The sequence below is a fragment of the Alternaria triticimaculans genome (genome assembly GCF_023758025.1).
Source record: "Alternaria triticimaculans strain BMP 0046 chromosome Unknown scaffold_2, whole genome shotgun sequence".
Taxonomy (NCBI): Eukaryota; Fungi; Ascomycota; class Dothideomycetes; order Pleosporales; family Pleosporaceae; genus Alternaria; species Alternaria triticimaculans.
The window spans coordinates 1,873,757-1,889,573 of NW_026055959.1; the positions used below are offsets into that span (position 1 = coordinate 1,873,757).

At 53.1% G+C, this 15,817-nt stretch overlaps 3 protein-coding genes across 3 annotated transcripts; all 3 read left to right on the top strand.

Moving 5' to 3' along the window:
* Positions 1 to 5,489: 5,489 nt before the first annotated feature.
* J4E78_002280 (uncharacterized protein) lies at positions 5,490 to 8,102 on the top strand (the record flags this gene model as incomplete). Its single annotated transcript, XM_049362927.1, has 3 exons — positions 5,490 to 5,497; positions 5,543 to 6,988; positions 7,046 to 8,102. The coding sequence occupies 3 exons, from the start codon at positions 5,490 to 5,492 to the stop codon at positions 8,100 to 8,102; spliced, it is 2,511 nt and encodes an 836-aa protein (XP_049225519.1).
* A 4,251-nt stretch (positions 8,103 to 12,353) lies between these two features.
* J4E78_002281 (uncharacterized protein) lies at positions 12,354 to 13,255 on the top strand (the record flags this gene model as incomplete). The annotated part of the gene is made up of 3 exons (XM_049362928.1): positions 12,354 to 12,414; positions 12,465 to 12,941; positions 12,990 to 13,255. 3 exons carry the CDS (start codon positions 12,354 to 12,356, stop codon positions 13,253 to 13,255), a joined length of 804 nt encoding a protein of 267 aa, XP_049225520.1.
* Positions 13,256 to 14,988: 1,733 nt separating this feature from the next.
* On the top strand, positions 14,989 to 15,522 carry J4E78_002282 (uncharacterized protein; the record flags this gene model as incomplete). The annotated part of the gene is made up of 1 exon (XM_049362929.1): positions 14,989 to 15,522. One exon carries the CDS (start codon positions 14,989 to 14,991, stop codon positions 15,520 to 15,522), a length of 534 nt encoding a protein of 177 aa, XP_049225521.1.
* Positions 15,523 to 15,817: the final 295 nt, after the last annotated feature.

Below are 15,817 nucleotides of genomic sequence, written 5' to 3' on the forward strand. Positions count from 1 at the left end.
TTTGTTGTGTGCACGCCGAGTCTTCACATCCATCTTCCTTTTAACATGTGAACATGAAGACTGAGATCATGTCGTCGTCTACACACACACACTGGTGGGTTAGGGCAAGCCTAGAACACGCTCTGAACGCCACAAAGAACACAAGCATCCGCTGTCAAGAGCACTAGTGAGCGCCTAGCAGCGGGAGCTTCCTTGCGAAGTTTGGGTGTGCTGAGCAAGAAGCTGAGCCGTGGTGACATTATGAAATCGCAATCATGAGCCAGAAGCTGAGCGCAAAGCTGACGGCCATCGTATGTTGCCTTGCAATGCCATCGGAGAGATTGTGGAGACTAGTGAGATTTGGTGATGCTTAGAGCCCGATAGCGAAGGAACACATTACAACTAGATGTGCATCCGTATAGTAGTGCAAACTCGCGGAAGTAACGCAAGCGCGAGGCCATTTCCTAGACAGGCATAGCAGATCGTACTAACAGATTCGATAGGGCTTCCGCACAGTGTGCAAGGTTGTTTGGTTGGGAATAATGCCGAAGAGCGTTGCGGTATTCCGTGACCCACGGAGCTCCTCCAGCTGCAGGTAATCCTCTAGAAATTCCTTGCCAAACAAGACGTGGCGAGATGCGCGAGTCTCGTACGAAGGCGGACCTACCAGGGTCAATTTGAATGTCGCATTGCATACATCCAAAGCATTCCTCGATTACAGCTGACAGATGCGCAGCAAGTGGTGTGATTCCCGACAGCCTGTTGCTGTTGCCCCAATGGGAGCAGTCTGACCGAACGCGTCTTGTACCCGCAGGCTAAAGGTTTAAGCCACCTCGACTTCCTTGGTAAACGTTCTGGCGCTGCTTTCTTGGTATTCATTGTCGCCCTTCTGCGGCTTGCGGCTTGCCGTTTGAGATTGCTGGTGAGTAGATCCCCAGAATCTTGGAATGAGGGGAGTTTGCAGTCTGTTAGCGCAACCGCTGAGAACGCTAGCATCTATTGGGAGCTTCTGCTGGGCCACCAATATTTCTGTACATAAGCCCTGCATGATCGTCATCGATGATCAGTGCGAATGGTTTGCTGGAAATGCTGTCATCTTTTGTGTGAAACTGCCGCGGTGGTCGCGTTGCTCTTATCGTCAAGAGTCGCAAACGGTGAACGAGTGAGCAGTCTTCAGACGGGCTGTAGTAAGCACCGTGTGCCGGACGGGGAACCGGAACCTGAAAATACTACCCATCCACGTTGCTATAGTGTCTCAGTGTCTGACAGGCGCGCGATCTCTTCATAGCGGGATCTCTCGGCAGACAGCCCATCGCAGCTCCGCTCCCGCATTGCAGTTCCGTCCAATGGGCGATCACGGAGATTTCATGACGATCATGAGCTGTTCGTTCTCGTTCAAACTTCAAAGATGTCGCATGCGAGTGCGAAACTCAATTGAGAAAGCTGACACGACCTAACAATGCTTTGATGCTCTCAATTTCCGACAGGCGTCCAGCATCACTGTGAAGAGCTTTGCGCGGCCTTATCCATAACCTTTTCGCGGACCGCATCGTATGCTACCCTATCGCAGTCGCCCATGACTCGAACGTGAATTGTCCCGCTGAGAATTCAAAGCCACGGTGGATCGAAAGCAGCGCTGTTAAAACGTTCTTGATATGACGTTGCCGCACTGCACGGTGCGTCAGGTTCTGGCTGCTGGAGGACGAGCTGGCTGTCGGGGCGCCGCCCGCTCTCGGTGTTGCCGCTGGCGAACCTCCACACATCGTCAGAATACGGACAGACACTCAAGCCATCAAGCCACTCCAGCGTGCTTGACGTCTCAGCCTACGTCATTGTGGAGTTTCAGAGCCAGGTCTCACCTCAAGTGCCGCGATTCAACCGGCAACGAGCTCGAAGGTGACCGTGGGAGACTTTCGAATGAGTCTTTGGACGCGCTTGTATGGCGGGCTGCACGCAATTTGGTACAGTCCAGCCAGCCATAGACGCAGACTCCTCTTGGTACATCGTGCCAGGGAAACACGTTCGCCTCTGCATATGTTCACTGTTGCGGCCCAAAACAAGCCTCGTGTTCTTGATTGGGGTTGATTGAATCTTACCCACCGCGGTCCGCCATGCCCAGACTTCTGGTTGAGGGGATGGAGATAAGGCGGGTCGAACGCGTTCTAAGAAAGGAGTTTACAGTCTGCAATATGGCCAGGTGGATATTTCGCTTGCGTGCGAAGTAGTGAGGCAGCGGTTGACACGAAACAATAGTTTGGAAATGAGGTCGGCCGTGCGTAAAACATCAGTGGCGTTGGAGAACGCACGACGCGACTGCAAGAGCGTTAGAGGCCAAGCTTGTTTCAGTTATCGAGTGCCCTAGGTTTTGCGAATACCATTCTTAGCAATCGTTGTCACATTGGTCTGAGAGTCTGAGTCGTATCGCGAAATTGTCGGTCGTGGCTATTTTTGCTCGTGTCTTCACGAACCCGTCAGTGATGTGGCGTGGGACATGGCACCGAAGCGGAAGCGAATCGTAGGACCGACCTCGTTGGGCCGATCGTTTGGCTCGAGCACCCTGTTTCCGTCAAGATCGGCCTTAGGGCTGGCGTGGGGTTCCCGCATCTGGTAGGATGCTTTGAGAAGAAGCGATACCTGCTGGCTTCTAGTTGGAGGTCTCAGGCTGAGATGATGATCTTTGCCATTTGCAAAGTCGACTGCGGCTTTCAGGTAGCCTCTGTCGTGCTACGAGCGCATGTCTACATACATGGCGTGTCAGGCGTTGCGGAACGCTTCCAACATCGTCTGCATCATGGAAAAATGAGGTAACAGGCGTGTATATTACACCCCGAATGGATGGTGCAATCGCGACATTAGCCTCAGCGGCATACCGCAAGCATCTGGGTACATACAGCCGGGTTCACCGACTGATTCGTGCGGTACACCGTGTACAGTGACCGCCCTCGAACTTTGGTAACCTCTGCGACCAAAGGAAAAAGCAGAAGTGAGAGCTGTCAGAGTAGACCGCAACTGATCGCCAAATAAAGCAATTCACTGTTGAATTGCAACAAACTTTTGACGGTGAGCAAGCAGCTTGTGGCTACAGGCGGGATACTGCATCCAGACGTGTCAAGCGCACCGCTTGGCCATCTAAAACCGCCCTGCGTTGACTAAACATGGAGCTGTAATAGAACCACTTTTGTGTTCCGGGGTCACGTGCAGTTTTGGTACGCGCGAGGCAACACGCTACTCGAACCTGCCATCCATGGATGGCGCCCGCGATAATCATAGCCCCGCCAGAGCCAGTGCCACATTCGGCTCACCGTTCGAAACAGTTGACGACCCACTGAAGTACGGGGACAGAGCAGGAGTATCCAAGTGAGCCGTGCAAGCGTCGAATCGAAGTGGGGTTCTCGGTTGGCGTAGTGAGCCACTGTCGCAGTGGCCTTGCAAAGCGCGAACCTTGCCGAAAATCGATATATTTTCGACGACATCAATCTGGGATGAGGGTACAGAGGACTTTTATCCTCCCTCGTTTAGTGGCCGCGGGACGAGAGAGAGCTTCGTGTTACGTTCCGAGACGGGTGGACAGACTCGAGAGATCTCCAGTGAGTCGGCACCTGTCAACCACGACTCAGCCGCGTGATGCTGACATACCTGAGTTGTTATCTCGTATGTCGCGCCCATCACTACCTGCGGGAGTAGGAAGACGCGAAAGGCTTCGTATAGCTCGCAACGAGAGCTGAGGTGGACTCACCGCTGCCAGCAATCTTAGTGGTTTCCTCGAAGGCGTCTATATAGAGACATTGGTGTATCTTACAGGCATGCCCAAGGCCCCCGCCGGTGCTGATTTGACGCATGTGCGGGCGCCGATCGTGGCAGTAATTTTGCCGTATTGCAGAATACATTACGGGTGTACGGGTGTCTTGCTGTTCTTTTCCCAGGGAGCCATGCGCCAGCTCGGTTCGCGGACTTGTGGCTGACGCGGGCTCGGCGCTCGTCCCCCGTCACTCTCAGCACGAACCTCCACCCTGCCCTCCACCAATCTAGTCCGCGGTGCAGATCTCCAAGATGCATCCCTGTTGTCGCTGAGTCTTATCATCAACGCCGTGCAGATGCCCCTGGTCGCTCGAACAAACATCGGGCTAACCGGGTCAGGCTCGACCCACCCAAGAGCCTGGCGCGCTGCATGTAACTGCGAGGCACTAGCTCATCCTCTCGTGCAGCAGGATCCCTCCTCAATTGATGAATTCATCGTCGCTCAGATGCATAATCAACACTCCCTGTTGGGAAAGCCCGCTAGTCAAACCCGCTCTTACATTTCCTACCTCTATACGCTTGAGAAATATCTCTCCCCACGCCAACGTTCTCCCCGTGATAATCTTCTATCTTTACCCATCTCTCGTCACCCACTCCAACGTGCTCAGCCTACTTGACAGCCGCTGTACCACGGGGCCTGATCTTGACCTCGTCCTTCTCAGACCACTGCTAGACGACTCGTTCTGCAGTCAGCGCCACAGCACTCTTAACACACGGCTTCCGTCTGACGTCCCAACGGAAAACGTCTAGCTGTCGACTTGACGTCTGCTATTTCTCTTAGCTCCAGACTGGTTTCCATGCCCGCCCCGTTTTAGAGCTCTCTCAGGACTACCGGACTTCGGACCCATTACTCCATCCTCGTCCCACTCGTTTGAGCCTCGCCAACCTCACTTTCGCCTCGATATCCCCGCCTTGGAGTTTATGGCATTGATCTCTTTCTGAACCTTGGTACACAATATCATCCTCAGACCCCTCCTACCACCCATCAGCCGGCCATCGTCGTGTCGACCAACATATCAAGTCTACTTCCACCAGGATCACACGCTTAATTCCTCCTTCAACATGGTCTTTTGCACATACTGTGGACAGTCGTTCACCAGAGACGAGCATCTCGAACGACATATCTTGACTCGTATGTTGACCCCGCGTCTTTCGCTCTTTCAATCTTCCTCGCACCAGCTACCATCCAATATTTCTTCTGGGATATCTGCTAATCACTGTGGATGAGCAGACACCAACGTCAAGCCTTTCAAATGCTTCACATGTCATATGAGCTTTGCTCGACGGTATGTGGCACCCTTCCTTGCTCTTTCTCATCCTGTGGCATCGACCGTTCGGAACAAAGTACTGACAGCCTCTTCAGAGATCTTTTGCAAAGACACTACACCGTACACGGCCGCAACCAGAACAACGAAGAGGGACTCCCCCCACAAGGCATAATACCAAAGTCCGCCGGCCGCACACCCATCGCCTGCAGTAATTGTGCGAAGACAAAGACCAAGTGTGACAAGAAGTTTCCGTGCACCAGGTGCGCTCAGAGGAATCTGAAATGCACATTGCGTCCTACAAGGCGGGCATCGAAAGGTGTCCAGCGGGTTGGCGGTCCTCCTGAGGCTGGGAGCGGGGACTCGAGCGAGAGTGGTAGCAACGCGGATAACCACAATACATCCGGCAATGTCTCTCCAAACCACGATAGCCAACCGAAACAAGCGATGTCGAAGTCCTCTCCTGCTCAGATCAACCAGACTTCCCATATTCCGGACAGCCAACCACCGTCGCAAAGACAATCGCAGTCGCCCTCGGCCCCTCATTCACGAAACCCTTCCATCTCACAACCGGTACAGCCACCGACACACATAAATCCCGAGGAGAAGTCGTTGCATCTTCATATGCCGATCTCCGATACGCCACCCTTTTTCGACCAGTCCCCTTCCAACGGACTTGCTCAATCATCGTCGCTTCTTTCGCCACTCCCCACCCCGGTGAACGGCATGAATGGATTCGTCACCTCCACACCTATGTCAGGATATGACGACTTCGTCAGAACGGTACGGGACCAATCCGATAATGAGAGCCCTCAATTCATGATGGACCCTTGGAACGGCATGCCCATGGATACAACCTTTGATCCCATGCGGATAGACCCCGCGTTGATGATGAGCATGAGTATGGACATGAGCATGGGACCACCTCAGGATGGAATCCTTGGCATGATACCAGAAATGTCGCCTGCTCAAACATTTGGACAGCCTGTCCAGACACCTCGCATGGACGAGTCCTTTTCGGACCTGCAAATTGGTAGTTCGGCTTCGATGTTCTACCCATCCAACAGGCACTCTTCGATAGCAGATGCCGGCATACCTGATCTTGGTGCCATCATCGCGGCTCAAGATGGCTGGACTGTTTTCCGTTGCACTCCTTCTATTGCTTCAAGCTCGTGTCCACGCACAGCGAGACTCAACCTCGAGCGGTTAGAGCTGAGCCTCAAGAATCACGAGGGCTGGGCTAACTGGTCCCCATCGTGGGATGAATCCGACTTTCAACAAGGCGGGCAAATCGCGGTATCGAAGTTGCAGGAAGCCACGCGAGACAAACTTCTCGCCATCACCCAAAGCTTCCTCCACAAGGCTTTGGACATCCACAAAGACGGAAGCAGCTCGTCCAGCAGTGGCGAGTCCCCAGGATCCACGGCCTCTCACTCCAACTTCGTTCTTCTTCCACCTGCTCGCGTCCTGGAGTACTTTCTCAAGTCATACGCCAACTCTTTCGAACGCTATTATCCCACCTCCGCCAGAGGTGTGCTCGATACGAATGAACTAATGCAAAACTACAACGACAAAGCATCGAGCTTGCTCATTCTCATGATGATCGCGCAGGGCGCCATGACCATTCCATCCATAGAGGCCAGGTGGCTAACTGGTGGCTTCACCGAAGCCTGCCGGATATCGCTCTTCGACCTTATTGAGAAGAACATCATCATGGCTGGTGATCCTATCGTTCTGCGTGCAGCCCTCCTCTTCACTGTCCAGGCGGCGTGGAGTGGCGACAAATGGCAGATGGACATCGCTATGGGCCAGCGTGGCATGTATTTCTCCATGTTGCGACATTCCGGTATTCTCGATGTGCGACCGCCGGCAACGCCTCATATCAACGGAAATATTTCGACGGATGCGTTGTGGAAGGACTGGCTTCAGCAAGAAAGCCGCAGTCGGTAAGTGTTGAAAACTTCGGTACCGTCACGTGAACGCACTTACTAATATTGGCGCAGCCTCATCTACTCCTGGGTCATGGTAGACCAAGACTTATCGCTCTTCCACGATACCGCTCCACTGTTCTCAGTAACAGAGTTTGGCGCGCCGATGCCTGATTCGGATCGACTTTGGCAAGCGCAGACCGCCTCAGAGTGGTCTGAGATGTTCAACCAAGTCCATGAGTTCTCGAACGGGTACTCTTCAGTAGGCTCTGGGGCCAGACCACCCAGTCTCAGAGATCTGTTCCGTTACTTCCTAGATGACGAAATCGTCGTACAGGATGTACAGGAGATTCATCTGACACCTATGCACCTGCGTCTGCTCCTCCACCCCCTGCAGACTCTGGTCTGCCAGTATTGCCAGCTTCTCAGCTGCTTTTCCGATAGCGTCGCTTCACGATCGCGGAATCGCGCACTGACAGCAGCGTCGACCCGCGTGCGTCTCGAGGAGGTGCAGGCGTTGCTAGGGCGTTGGTTCGATTTGGCGCAACGGTACATGAAGTCCAACCCAGTGTGTCCGATGATGCAGGCGAACCTTGTCATGTTCCATCTTATCAGCTTGAACGCTGTGTCCAACTTTCCAGAGATAGAGCGCCTTGCGCGTCGAGAGGGTGTGGACGGCTCATACCAGCAGATGCTGTGGGTGCACAAGAAGTGTCTGTCCGATGTGCAGGAGGCCATCACCCACGCCGGTCAGGTCCTTCGACTCATCCGTGAGATGCCAAGAGGTATCCGGCCGCCATGGTGGGCTGGCGCCGTCTACCGTGCGGGTTTGGTCTTCTGGACTGATTCGCTGGCACATGGCGAGTCCTTGAGTCCCAACCACCAAGGATCGTATCAGCCATCGAACTCCGCGTTCTCTGTGGATCGCCTTCCAGCTGACCATCCTACCATACTGAGGTACATGTCTCGTAGGGAGGGCATACCCACTCTGACCAAGCGCGACGGTACACACGTCCCTTTGGATAACGGCTTCGCGATCCTGTCGCATTGTATCGACGTCCTTGATGAGGGTGTTGCCACCAGGTTCTCCGATGGCATTCGTAGTAAACTCGAGAAACTCGCGCGAGGATAACCTCCCACCTCCATCTCTTCTCTTCTCTCTGTCTTCCACCGTACCACCACGAGCTCATGATGTATTAGCGGGTGTTTAGGTGTTTCCCGTCTTATCGTTTCTTATCTCGTTCCATCTCTTTCGGGTGTTTTCCATCAGCATCGACATCTTAGGATGCTTGGGAAGGATATGCGCGAGGTTCCAAGCGTTGGTTGGCGTTCAAGGGCATAGACACAGCATCGGCGTCGAGTGATGTCCGTCTCGATCGCCGAGGTGCTTCGTGCCTGGACTGAGGTCATCAGAACCGACTGCAAGGCAGTCCATAATGTATAGTACATAGACATGATGATCAAATAGTACCAACCGACTTGGGAATAGCAAACCTATACACTTCAGCGGACTGTTGTTGACGATGAGTGTGAAGCGCTTCCAGCGGATCCTCGGCCAGCTGGTCGCAGGCAACGGTGGGTGTCTCCTCGACCAGTCTGCCAGTGAAAGCATACTGACCATCTTCATTCGCAGGAGGCTCTCAGCTTCGGATGAAATCTCTTCATGTCGTGATGGTGGATGCGGGGCTCTTCCGTGACACGGTGGTCGAAGGTGTCATGTGTGTATGCGTAACGGCTGATGTGCAACACATATATCCCTTACCACCGTGTAGCCCCTCCGTCATCACTACCTGCGGGTTCTTGATTGCTTCGTTTTTCTCCTAACCCGCGCATGTGTTTCAAGCGTAAGCAGGGCATGGGTCGGATTGCGTAGATAATTGGTGTCTTCGAGATTGGAGGCTTGATGGCGGGGTCGGCTAAGAGTGCGAATGGTGTGTGTGTAAGGGCGGCACTACGGCGGCGGGGTTTCTTCGAACCGTGTGGGATGTAACAGAGTGTCCCTACGAGGATGTGGACTCGTCAGATGCGAACGATGCAAGGGTAGTAGAGGGTTTGAGTTCAAAGTGAACAATGGCCGAGGGAAGTGAAAGGAGCCAGTATGGCATGTTTGGACTTCTGAAGTTGATTGGAGTAGTACTGTGTCTGCAATATGCTTCCAAAAGTATTGGTAACACCGTGGAGAATGCAAGCATGTGTATTGAGGCACGTACCTCAACCTCTCCCAGATAGTCCCCTCGCCTCTCCTCTTTCCGCGGACGTTATGCAAGGACTTCGTCGCACTATGATGGTGCCGCTTTATCCAGATCGTACTATGTCTCATTCACCCCCAGTAACCGTGCTGATGCATCGAAACCCGTCATCGCTTCCGAACAAACGGCAACGCAGTCTTACGATCGCCGCCTTATTTGGACTTCTCCAGCCCTCAATGTGGCCGGAGAATGGAGACCACTACCCGATGGAGTTACTAACCAGATTCCTTCTGGCCGTTAAGTCGAAGGATGGGTATATGCAGTATGCTTCCGTATCACAGTGACAGAAAGCCGGTACCAAGACGTCTTCCTGCAGGCTCATTGCTTGACAAGCTTACGCGTTCAGCGTGGCTACTTGCGTATGGAGGTAGCATATGCAGCCCTAATCAAGATGACTGGCTGTTCGAGCACACAGGAGCGGCTAGAATCCTTCGGTTCCAAGCGGCCATTGTTACACATCACAATAACCTACGACATGAAGGACCACTTTCCAACATTGGAGTACCCAGAGCAGTGGCTCTTGCTCTAATCCGCATGGCTGATACGAAGATCGTGCCAAGCCTACGGATGCCCGCACGACAGCCGTAGCTGTCAGGATGTAGCTGGCCCGTGCCATCGGGCTTTGATGTATATCACTCACCAGAGGGTGGTGAACATGCGAGTGACCCCTCGTGAGTTCCATCCAACGGTCGGTATGTCGGAGATTTTCGTCGCCGTTGCGGCTTTCACCCTATCAAGAGGTGGAGATGGATGTGGTGGTCTGGACGCGCTATCCTGACCAAAGACACGCCCAGTGCCGATCAATGCACTTCCGTATGCCAGCCGAGCTTGAGTTAAGCATCGGGGACTTACCGGGTAGTATCCGAACGGTTTGTGTCAGCGGAGGCTTCGTTGTGTCACTACTGCTGTACAAGTACCTCCATATATGTCTATCATCCATATCGTGCATCACTCGATGTTTTCGGTTAGTTGCAACATTGTTGTATTAGTAGGCACAAAAATGAGCATCGTTAGAAGACATATAAAAGCGAATGCGAGGTTCGATAATGGAAACCATGGCTGTCCCGTGAAAGAATGCATTAGCATAGGGCGATCTGGCAGAAGGTCGCGTGAAGCGCCCAACAACAGCCCCTTTCACCGCTATTTGTTTGACGGGAAACGGAATGAGGGGGAAATGAATCGATTCAGGTATAGCTCTGACAACTCCACAAAAGAGCTCCTTGAGACGACTACACCACCCCGTACTCAGACCGGGAAGGTATGTGATTCGTGCGGTATTGATAGTTTCAATATCTCTGAGCAATCAGGGTGCAAGTCTTCTAGTTGGTGAGTAGGTAGCTCCCACGATTGCATAGCCCTTGACGGATGATGCATTTCTGACATAGGGTTATCCGCTACGCTCTGCCACGCTGATGCCATGACGCGAAAGCATCCACCCTGGGCGTCTATACGCGTGGCCTTCCCAACAAGAGAACTCTTCTAAGCCCCTTGCATCCCCAGTCGTCTTCTAGAGAGTGACATTCCACCTCGTGTGGCTTTATCGGGTCACCCCTGCGGCTAGTACTGCGAGAACAGAAGCGCCACACGAAGAGCATCCGAAATATTCGTCAGCGCTGGATGTATAGGCACCGCGATCGGATACTATCGCTTGAAAGCAAGCCGTTCTGGGGACGAAAGGGCCGATGCGTGGTGGTGGAGACGCATATTGGTTTGCAACTTTGGGTCAACGGACGCCGTTGATAAGACACAACATGGCCGGTGAAGACGACTCCCTGTTTCCAGAACAGGGGATTCAGAGGATTGAAAACCTCGCACGTAGACGCGCAGCTATTTTGTGCTCTTGGTACAGGTATGTAATCTGGATAAAGACTGGCATGCATCGTCGGTGTACGTGCTCGGTTATGGTCGCTCGTATATGGACTCTTTATTAATCTGTGCGCAGGTCCCTTATCTTCAACAGCTCGTACTCGAGATGAGAACGCTCACAGCTCGTTGCCCACCGTTTGGAACACTCCATCTATCCCGACGGTACAGCAGTTGGAAGATGAAGTGAAGTGAAAAACGCACGGATGTTTTGTCGACGGATCCCCGCTGTGGAAGCCGGCAGCACCCATTTCTGATTGCGACACCTAGCCACGCTTGGCCGACTTGTAACACACTTCCATTTACCGGGTCGAGTCCGGACTCTACGGCACTCAGGGAGTCATGATGACCGTTGGTGTATGGGGAGCCATTGAGGTTCCAGTACACGGGTGTGCTGAGAAGCGTCGGAGTCCTGCCGAACCCTGAGCGAGTTCAGGCTAAACCGTTCCAAGGGGTCCGAAGTTTGTCCCAGAACGTCACATGACCGTGTCGGATCTTCAGAACCCTACGGCCCTGGGCTTACCCACGACGGACCGAGTCGTCGCAGCGACGTTCGAATCTGTTCGCGTCACATCACGAAGCAACGAGCTCCCAGCAAAGACTCTCGGCTGATGGTGGACATGCGAGGATGCGAAAATAGATGTTTCGATGCCGCCGGTGTCGCATCAGCCTCGCGATTCGTTGTCACTGTCAAACGCGAGTCTTCGCAGCGTCATACCTGGTGCTTCACCAGCAGAACTCAATGAGATGCCAGCATTACTCGCGGTGGACAAAAAAAGATGTTTCGATCTCGTGAAACGGGTGCGTGCTGCACGAGAGGCGCTGGAAGTTTGGTGTTGCTCGGTCGGCCCTCGCAGCTCGTGGGAATTGTCCAATCGCAAGCGCTCCTGCCCCCTTCGGCCCCTCTGTCCGACGGTCTGTCCCTGAGGCTCAGGCTCTCCTACGGGGACAGGGACCACGCTACGGGACAGATGCGGCGCAGGTACACAGTTTCAGCCCTAGGACTCACGACTCCTGGGGGCGATGCTGAGTGCCGAACCGGACGCTTCGAGTTGGGGGAGTGGTATGGATGTTGGGATACCGGTGGTGGAGCAGATGGAAAAGAGCTACTCACTGAACGCGGTCTCCGCTGGCGTTCCGAATAGCGAAAGGGTATATATGTACTCGTCTTGACCGTGGAAGGGAATTATCATCATCACAACCACTCTCATCACTACTACAAACACCTTCACACTCCTCAACTCAAAATCTCAACACATCAACACATCAAAATGGCATCAATTGAGCAGACATGGAGCCTTGCTGGCAAGGTCGCCGTTGTTACCGGCTCAGGTAAGCTTCATCATACCCAAGCTTCACCTCCCATACTAACAAACATGTAGGCCGTGGTATCGGAAAGGCGATGGCTATTGAGCTCGCCAAGCGTGGCGCAAAGGTCGCCGTCAACTACGCCAACGCCGTCGAGGGTGCTGAGGCAGTCGTCAAGGAGATCAAGGCACTCGGCAATGGCTCAGACGCCGCTGCCTTCAAGGCCAACGTTGGCAACGTCGAGGAGTCTGAGAAGCTGATGGACGATGTTGTTGCCCACTTCGGCAAGCTCGACATCTGCTGCTCCAACTCCGGTGTTGTCTCTTTCGGTCACTTCAAGGACGTCACACCCGAGGAGTTCGACCGTGTCTTCACCATCAACACCCGTGGCCAGTTCTTCGTCGCTAAGGCGGCTTACAAGAGGATGGAGATGGGTGGTCGCATCATCCTTATGGGATCCATCACCGGTCAGGCTAAGGGCGTACCCAAGCACGCTGTCTACTCCGGCTCAAAGGGAGCCATTGAGACATTCACTAGGTGCATGGCTATCGGTAAGTCACATCATGCTCACTTCCACTTCATCTACTGACCCAACCTAGATGCCGGCGAGAAGAGGATCACCGTCAACTGTGTTGCACCCGGTGGCATCAAGACCGACATGTACCACGCCGTCTGCCGCGAGTACATTCCCGATGGTGACAAGCTCAGCGACGACCAAGTCGACGAGTACGCCTGCACATGGTCCCCTCACAACCGTGTTGGTCAGCCAGTAGACATTGCCCGCGTTGTCTGCTTCCTTGCTTCTCAAGACGGTGACTGGGTCAACGGAAAGGTCATTGGCATTGACGGCGCTGCTTGCATGTAAGCGTGTTGTCTTTGATAGAGCATGTTTTCTTTGGATGTCTTCCGCAGTCACGAGCTAGCATGTATTGGCGTTCTTCTTGAAAGAAGAAAATAATGAAATTTTACACCACCTCCATTCTCGCTTGAGTCTTTCGTTACTACTGCGATGCAGGATCTGGCAAAGCAATTCTCTCTGTGCACACCACTACAGTGTTGTGGTGGTGTGGAACCTCGCAGCGCGGCTTTTCTGCTTTTTCGGTCCAGGTCGCCTCAAGGATGTATTAACAAGACTCTTGACCGCCAGATCTCCTACTTCACCGCTGTCTTCATATCCTTTTTCGCGCCCGAGGAAAGATATACCACCATTCACCACCGTGTTGACGAAACATGCCCCGCCTTCACGAGTTCGACTAAGACTTCACCGTGTTTCTTGACGGCAGCTCGCTAGCGGCCTCCACAGATCATCCATTGGGACAGGATCAGCGTATCTACTAGGCATTCGCTCTAGCATCCTAAAAGTGCCTTACGCGAGTTCGGGACAGGACCGATGACTAAGAAACAAAAGATTGAAGCTATGCAGATACATCAGTACTGATGGTGGTATTCTTGGTATGAGCCTTGTGCACGGACGTTACCCAGGTAGGCAAAGCCAGATCGCTCCCAGAAGGTCCACCTTCGCGTGCGCGCCGCGTGGCCGATTCCACCACGACCCGGACTTCCGTCGTAACATCACCAGCCCCGAACCTTGGGGCATCGCGTAATACGCGCTGGAAATAATAACGCGCAAGCGACACTGTTTCAGGTCCTGGAATGAGGTCCTGAGCGGCGAAGAGGCGTCTCGGCATGTACCTACTTGGTTTTCGAAAGGGCAGCCCCTCCCAGATCTATAAGCGCTCACTTAGAACCGAAAATAGCCAACAATTACAAACAAGACCAAGACCATCTAGCGGACGGGAGGAATGTCATACTGTGGCACAGTACTCAGCTGTTGGACCTGTGTGGTGTTTCCATCGTCCATTCCTGCTAGGCGTCGACACGTGGGTCACCATCGCAAAGGCGCATGCGGAACATGTTCAATAAGCATCAACCAACACTACGAGCTGCAGCGAATGTTGTGATTACGCCCGGAATACCCTCTACAGTGGACTTAGTCGAGGCCTAGTAGTAAATTGCTGACGATTGCGCTGTTCGTTGTTTCTCACGGTGGGGCTAAGCCACGCCCTGGGTCAGCTATTTCAGCCGCAGTGGCAGGGTTGCTGGACGCTTATTGGAGCTGTGTTTAGCAAACGCTGGAACGTTTTCTATCCGAGATGGCCTTTGCGAGTTGTGACCTGTCTATCTTAGGCATCCTGTCATACTATTCTCCGCATTCTGGTCGTGTGAAGGGCCTGATGCGACACTGCACTGACGAAAGATACAGCTTACCATCAAACGGCAATTTCACCAACCGAGGGCTATGTGTAGAACATCAGCAACCTTTGATTTGTGAGCACTCTCGCCAGACGAGTATATATCTAGAGAATATCTTGTCTGTCAAGTTCATTTTCATCTTCAATACATCACCTTCACAGCATCTTCATCACTACATCTGCATCACATCTTCCACACCAAACTACTCTCTTCACAGCATCCACAGTCCTATTATCGTCGATAGCACTTCATAGCTCGTCTCTGCTTCCTAGTCATCATCGCTTTAGTCGCTTCCTTGCCAGATCACCACTCCTACAACATCAACAGATAAACTCATCAGACAACATGGTTGCCTTCACATCGCTCGCCTTGACAGCCGCTGCCCTCGTTGGCCTCACCGTCGCCGTGCCAGCACAGCCAGTCCGGCCTACCGGAGTAGTCCACCGCGTCTTCGCTGGCTCCACCACCGCCAACGGCGGCCTACATTTCGAGCCCGAAAACGTAGTCGCAGAACCCGGCGATCTCATGGAGTTCCACTTCCTCCCCAAGGCGCACACTTTCGTGCAGTCCTCGTTCGACAAGCCATGCGAGCCTCTCGGCGGCGACAACTCCATCTTCTCTGGCTTCAACTTCAACACCACCGCGGGTGAAGCACCAAACGTCTTCACCTTTACGGTGCAGGACACGAACCCCATCTGGTACTACTGCTCTCAGACAAACGGCAATCACTGTCAGAAAGGCATGAGCGGAGTCATCAACCAGAACTTCAACTCCGACAAGACGCTTGCAAAGTACAAAGAGAATGCGGTCAATACCGTCACCAAACAACCTTCTGTTGACCCGCTTGCTTCTCAGGGTGGCTCGATCGTACCTTTGTGAGCACCTGGTGTAATCTGCCGCATGTAGCATGGGCGGCGTGGTGACTACGGCTGATATTAAGGACGGTCTCTTTCTGCATATTTTTATTTTCGCATCACATAGTTGACTTTCTCTCTGCATGGCATCGGCGTTTTGCATTTAGTCTTTAGAATTGCTCTACACATTTACACACTAGAGTAATGATATTTCTATCGTATCATGATTCCAACTCCTCTGTGCCGGAAATACTTTTGAATACATCATTGCAGAATGCGACATTGGTTCTAGCCGCCTTGAGTGCCTTTCTTTACCCAAG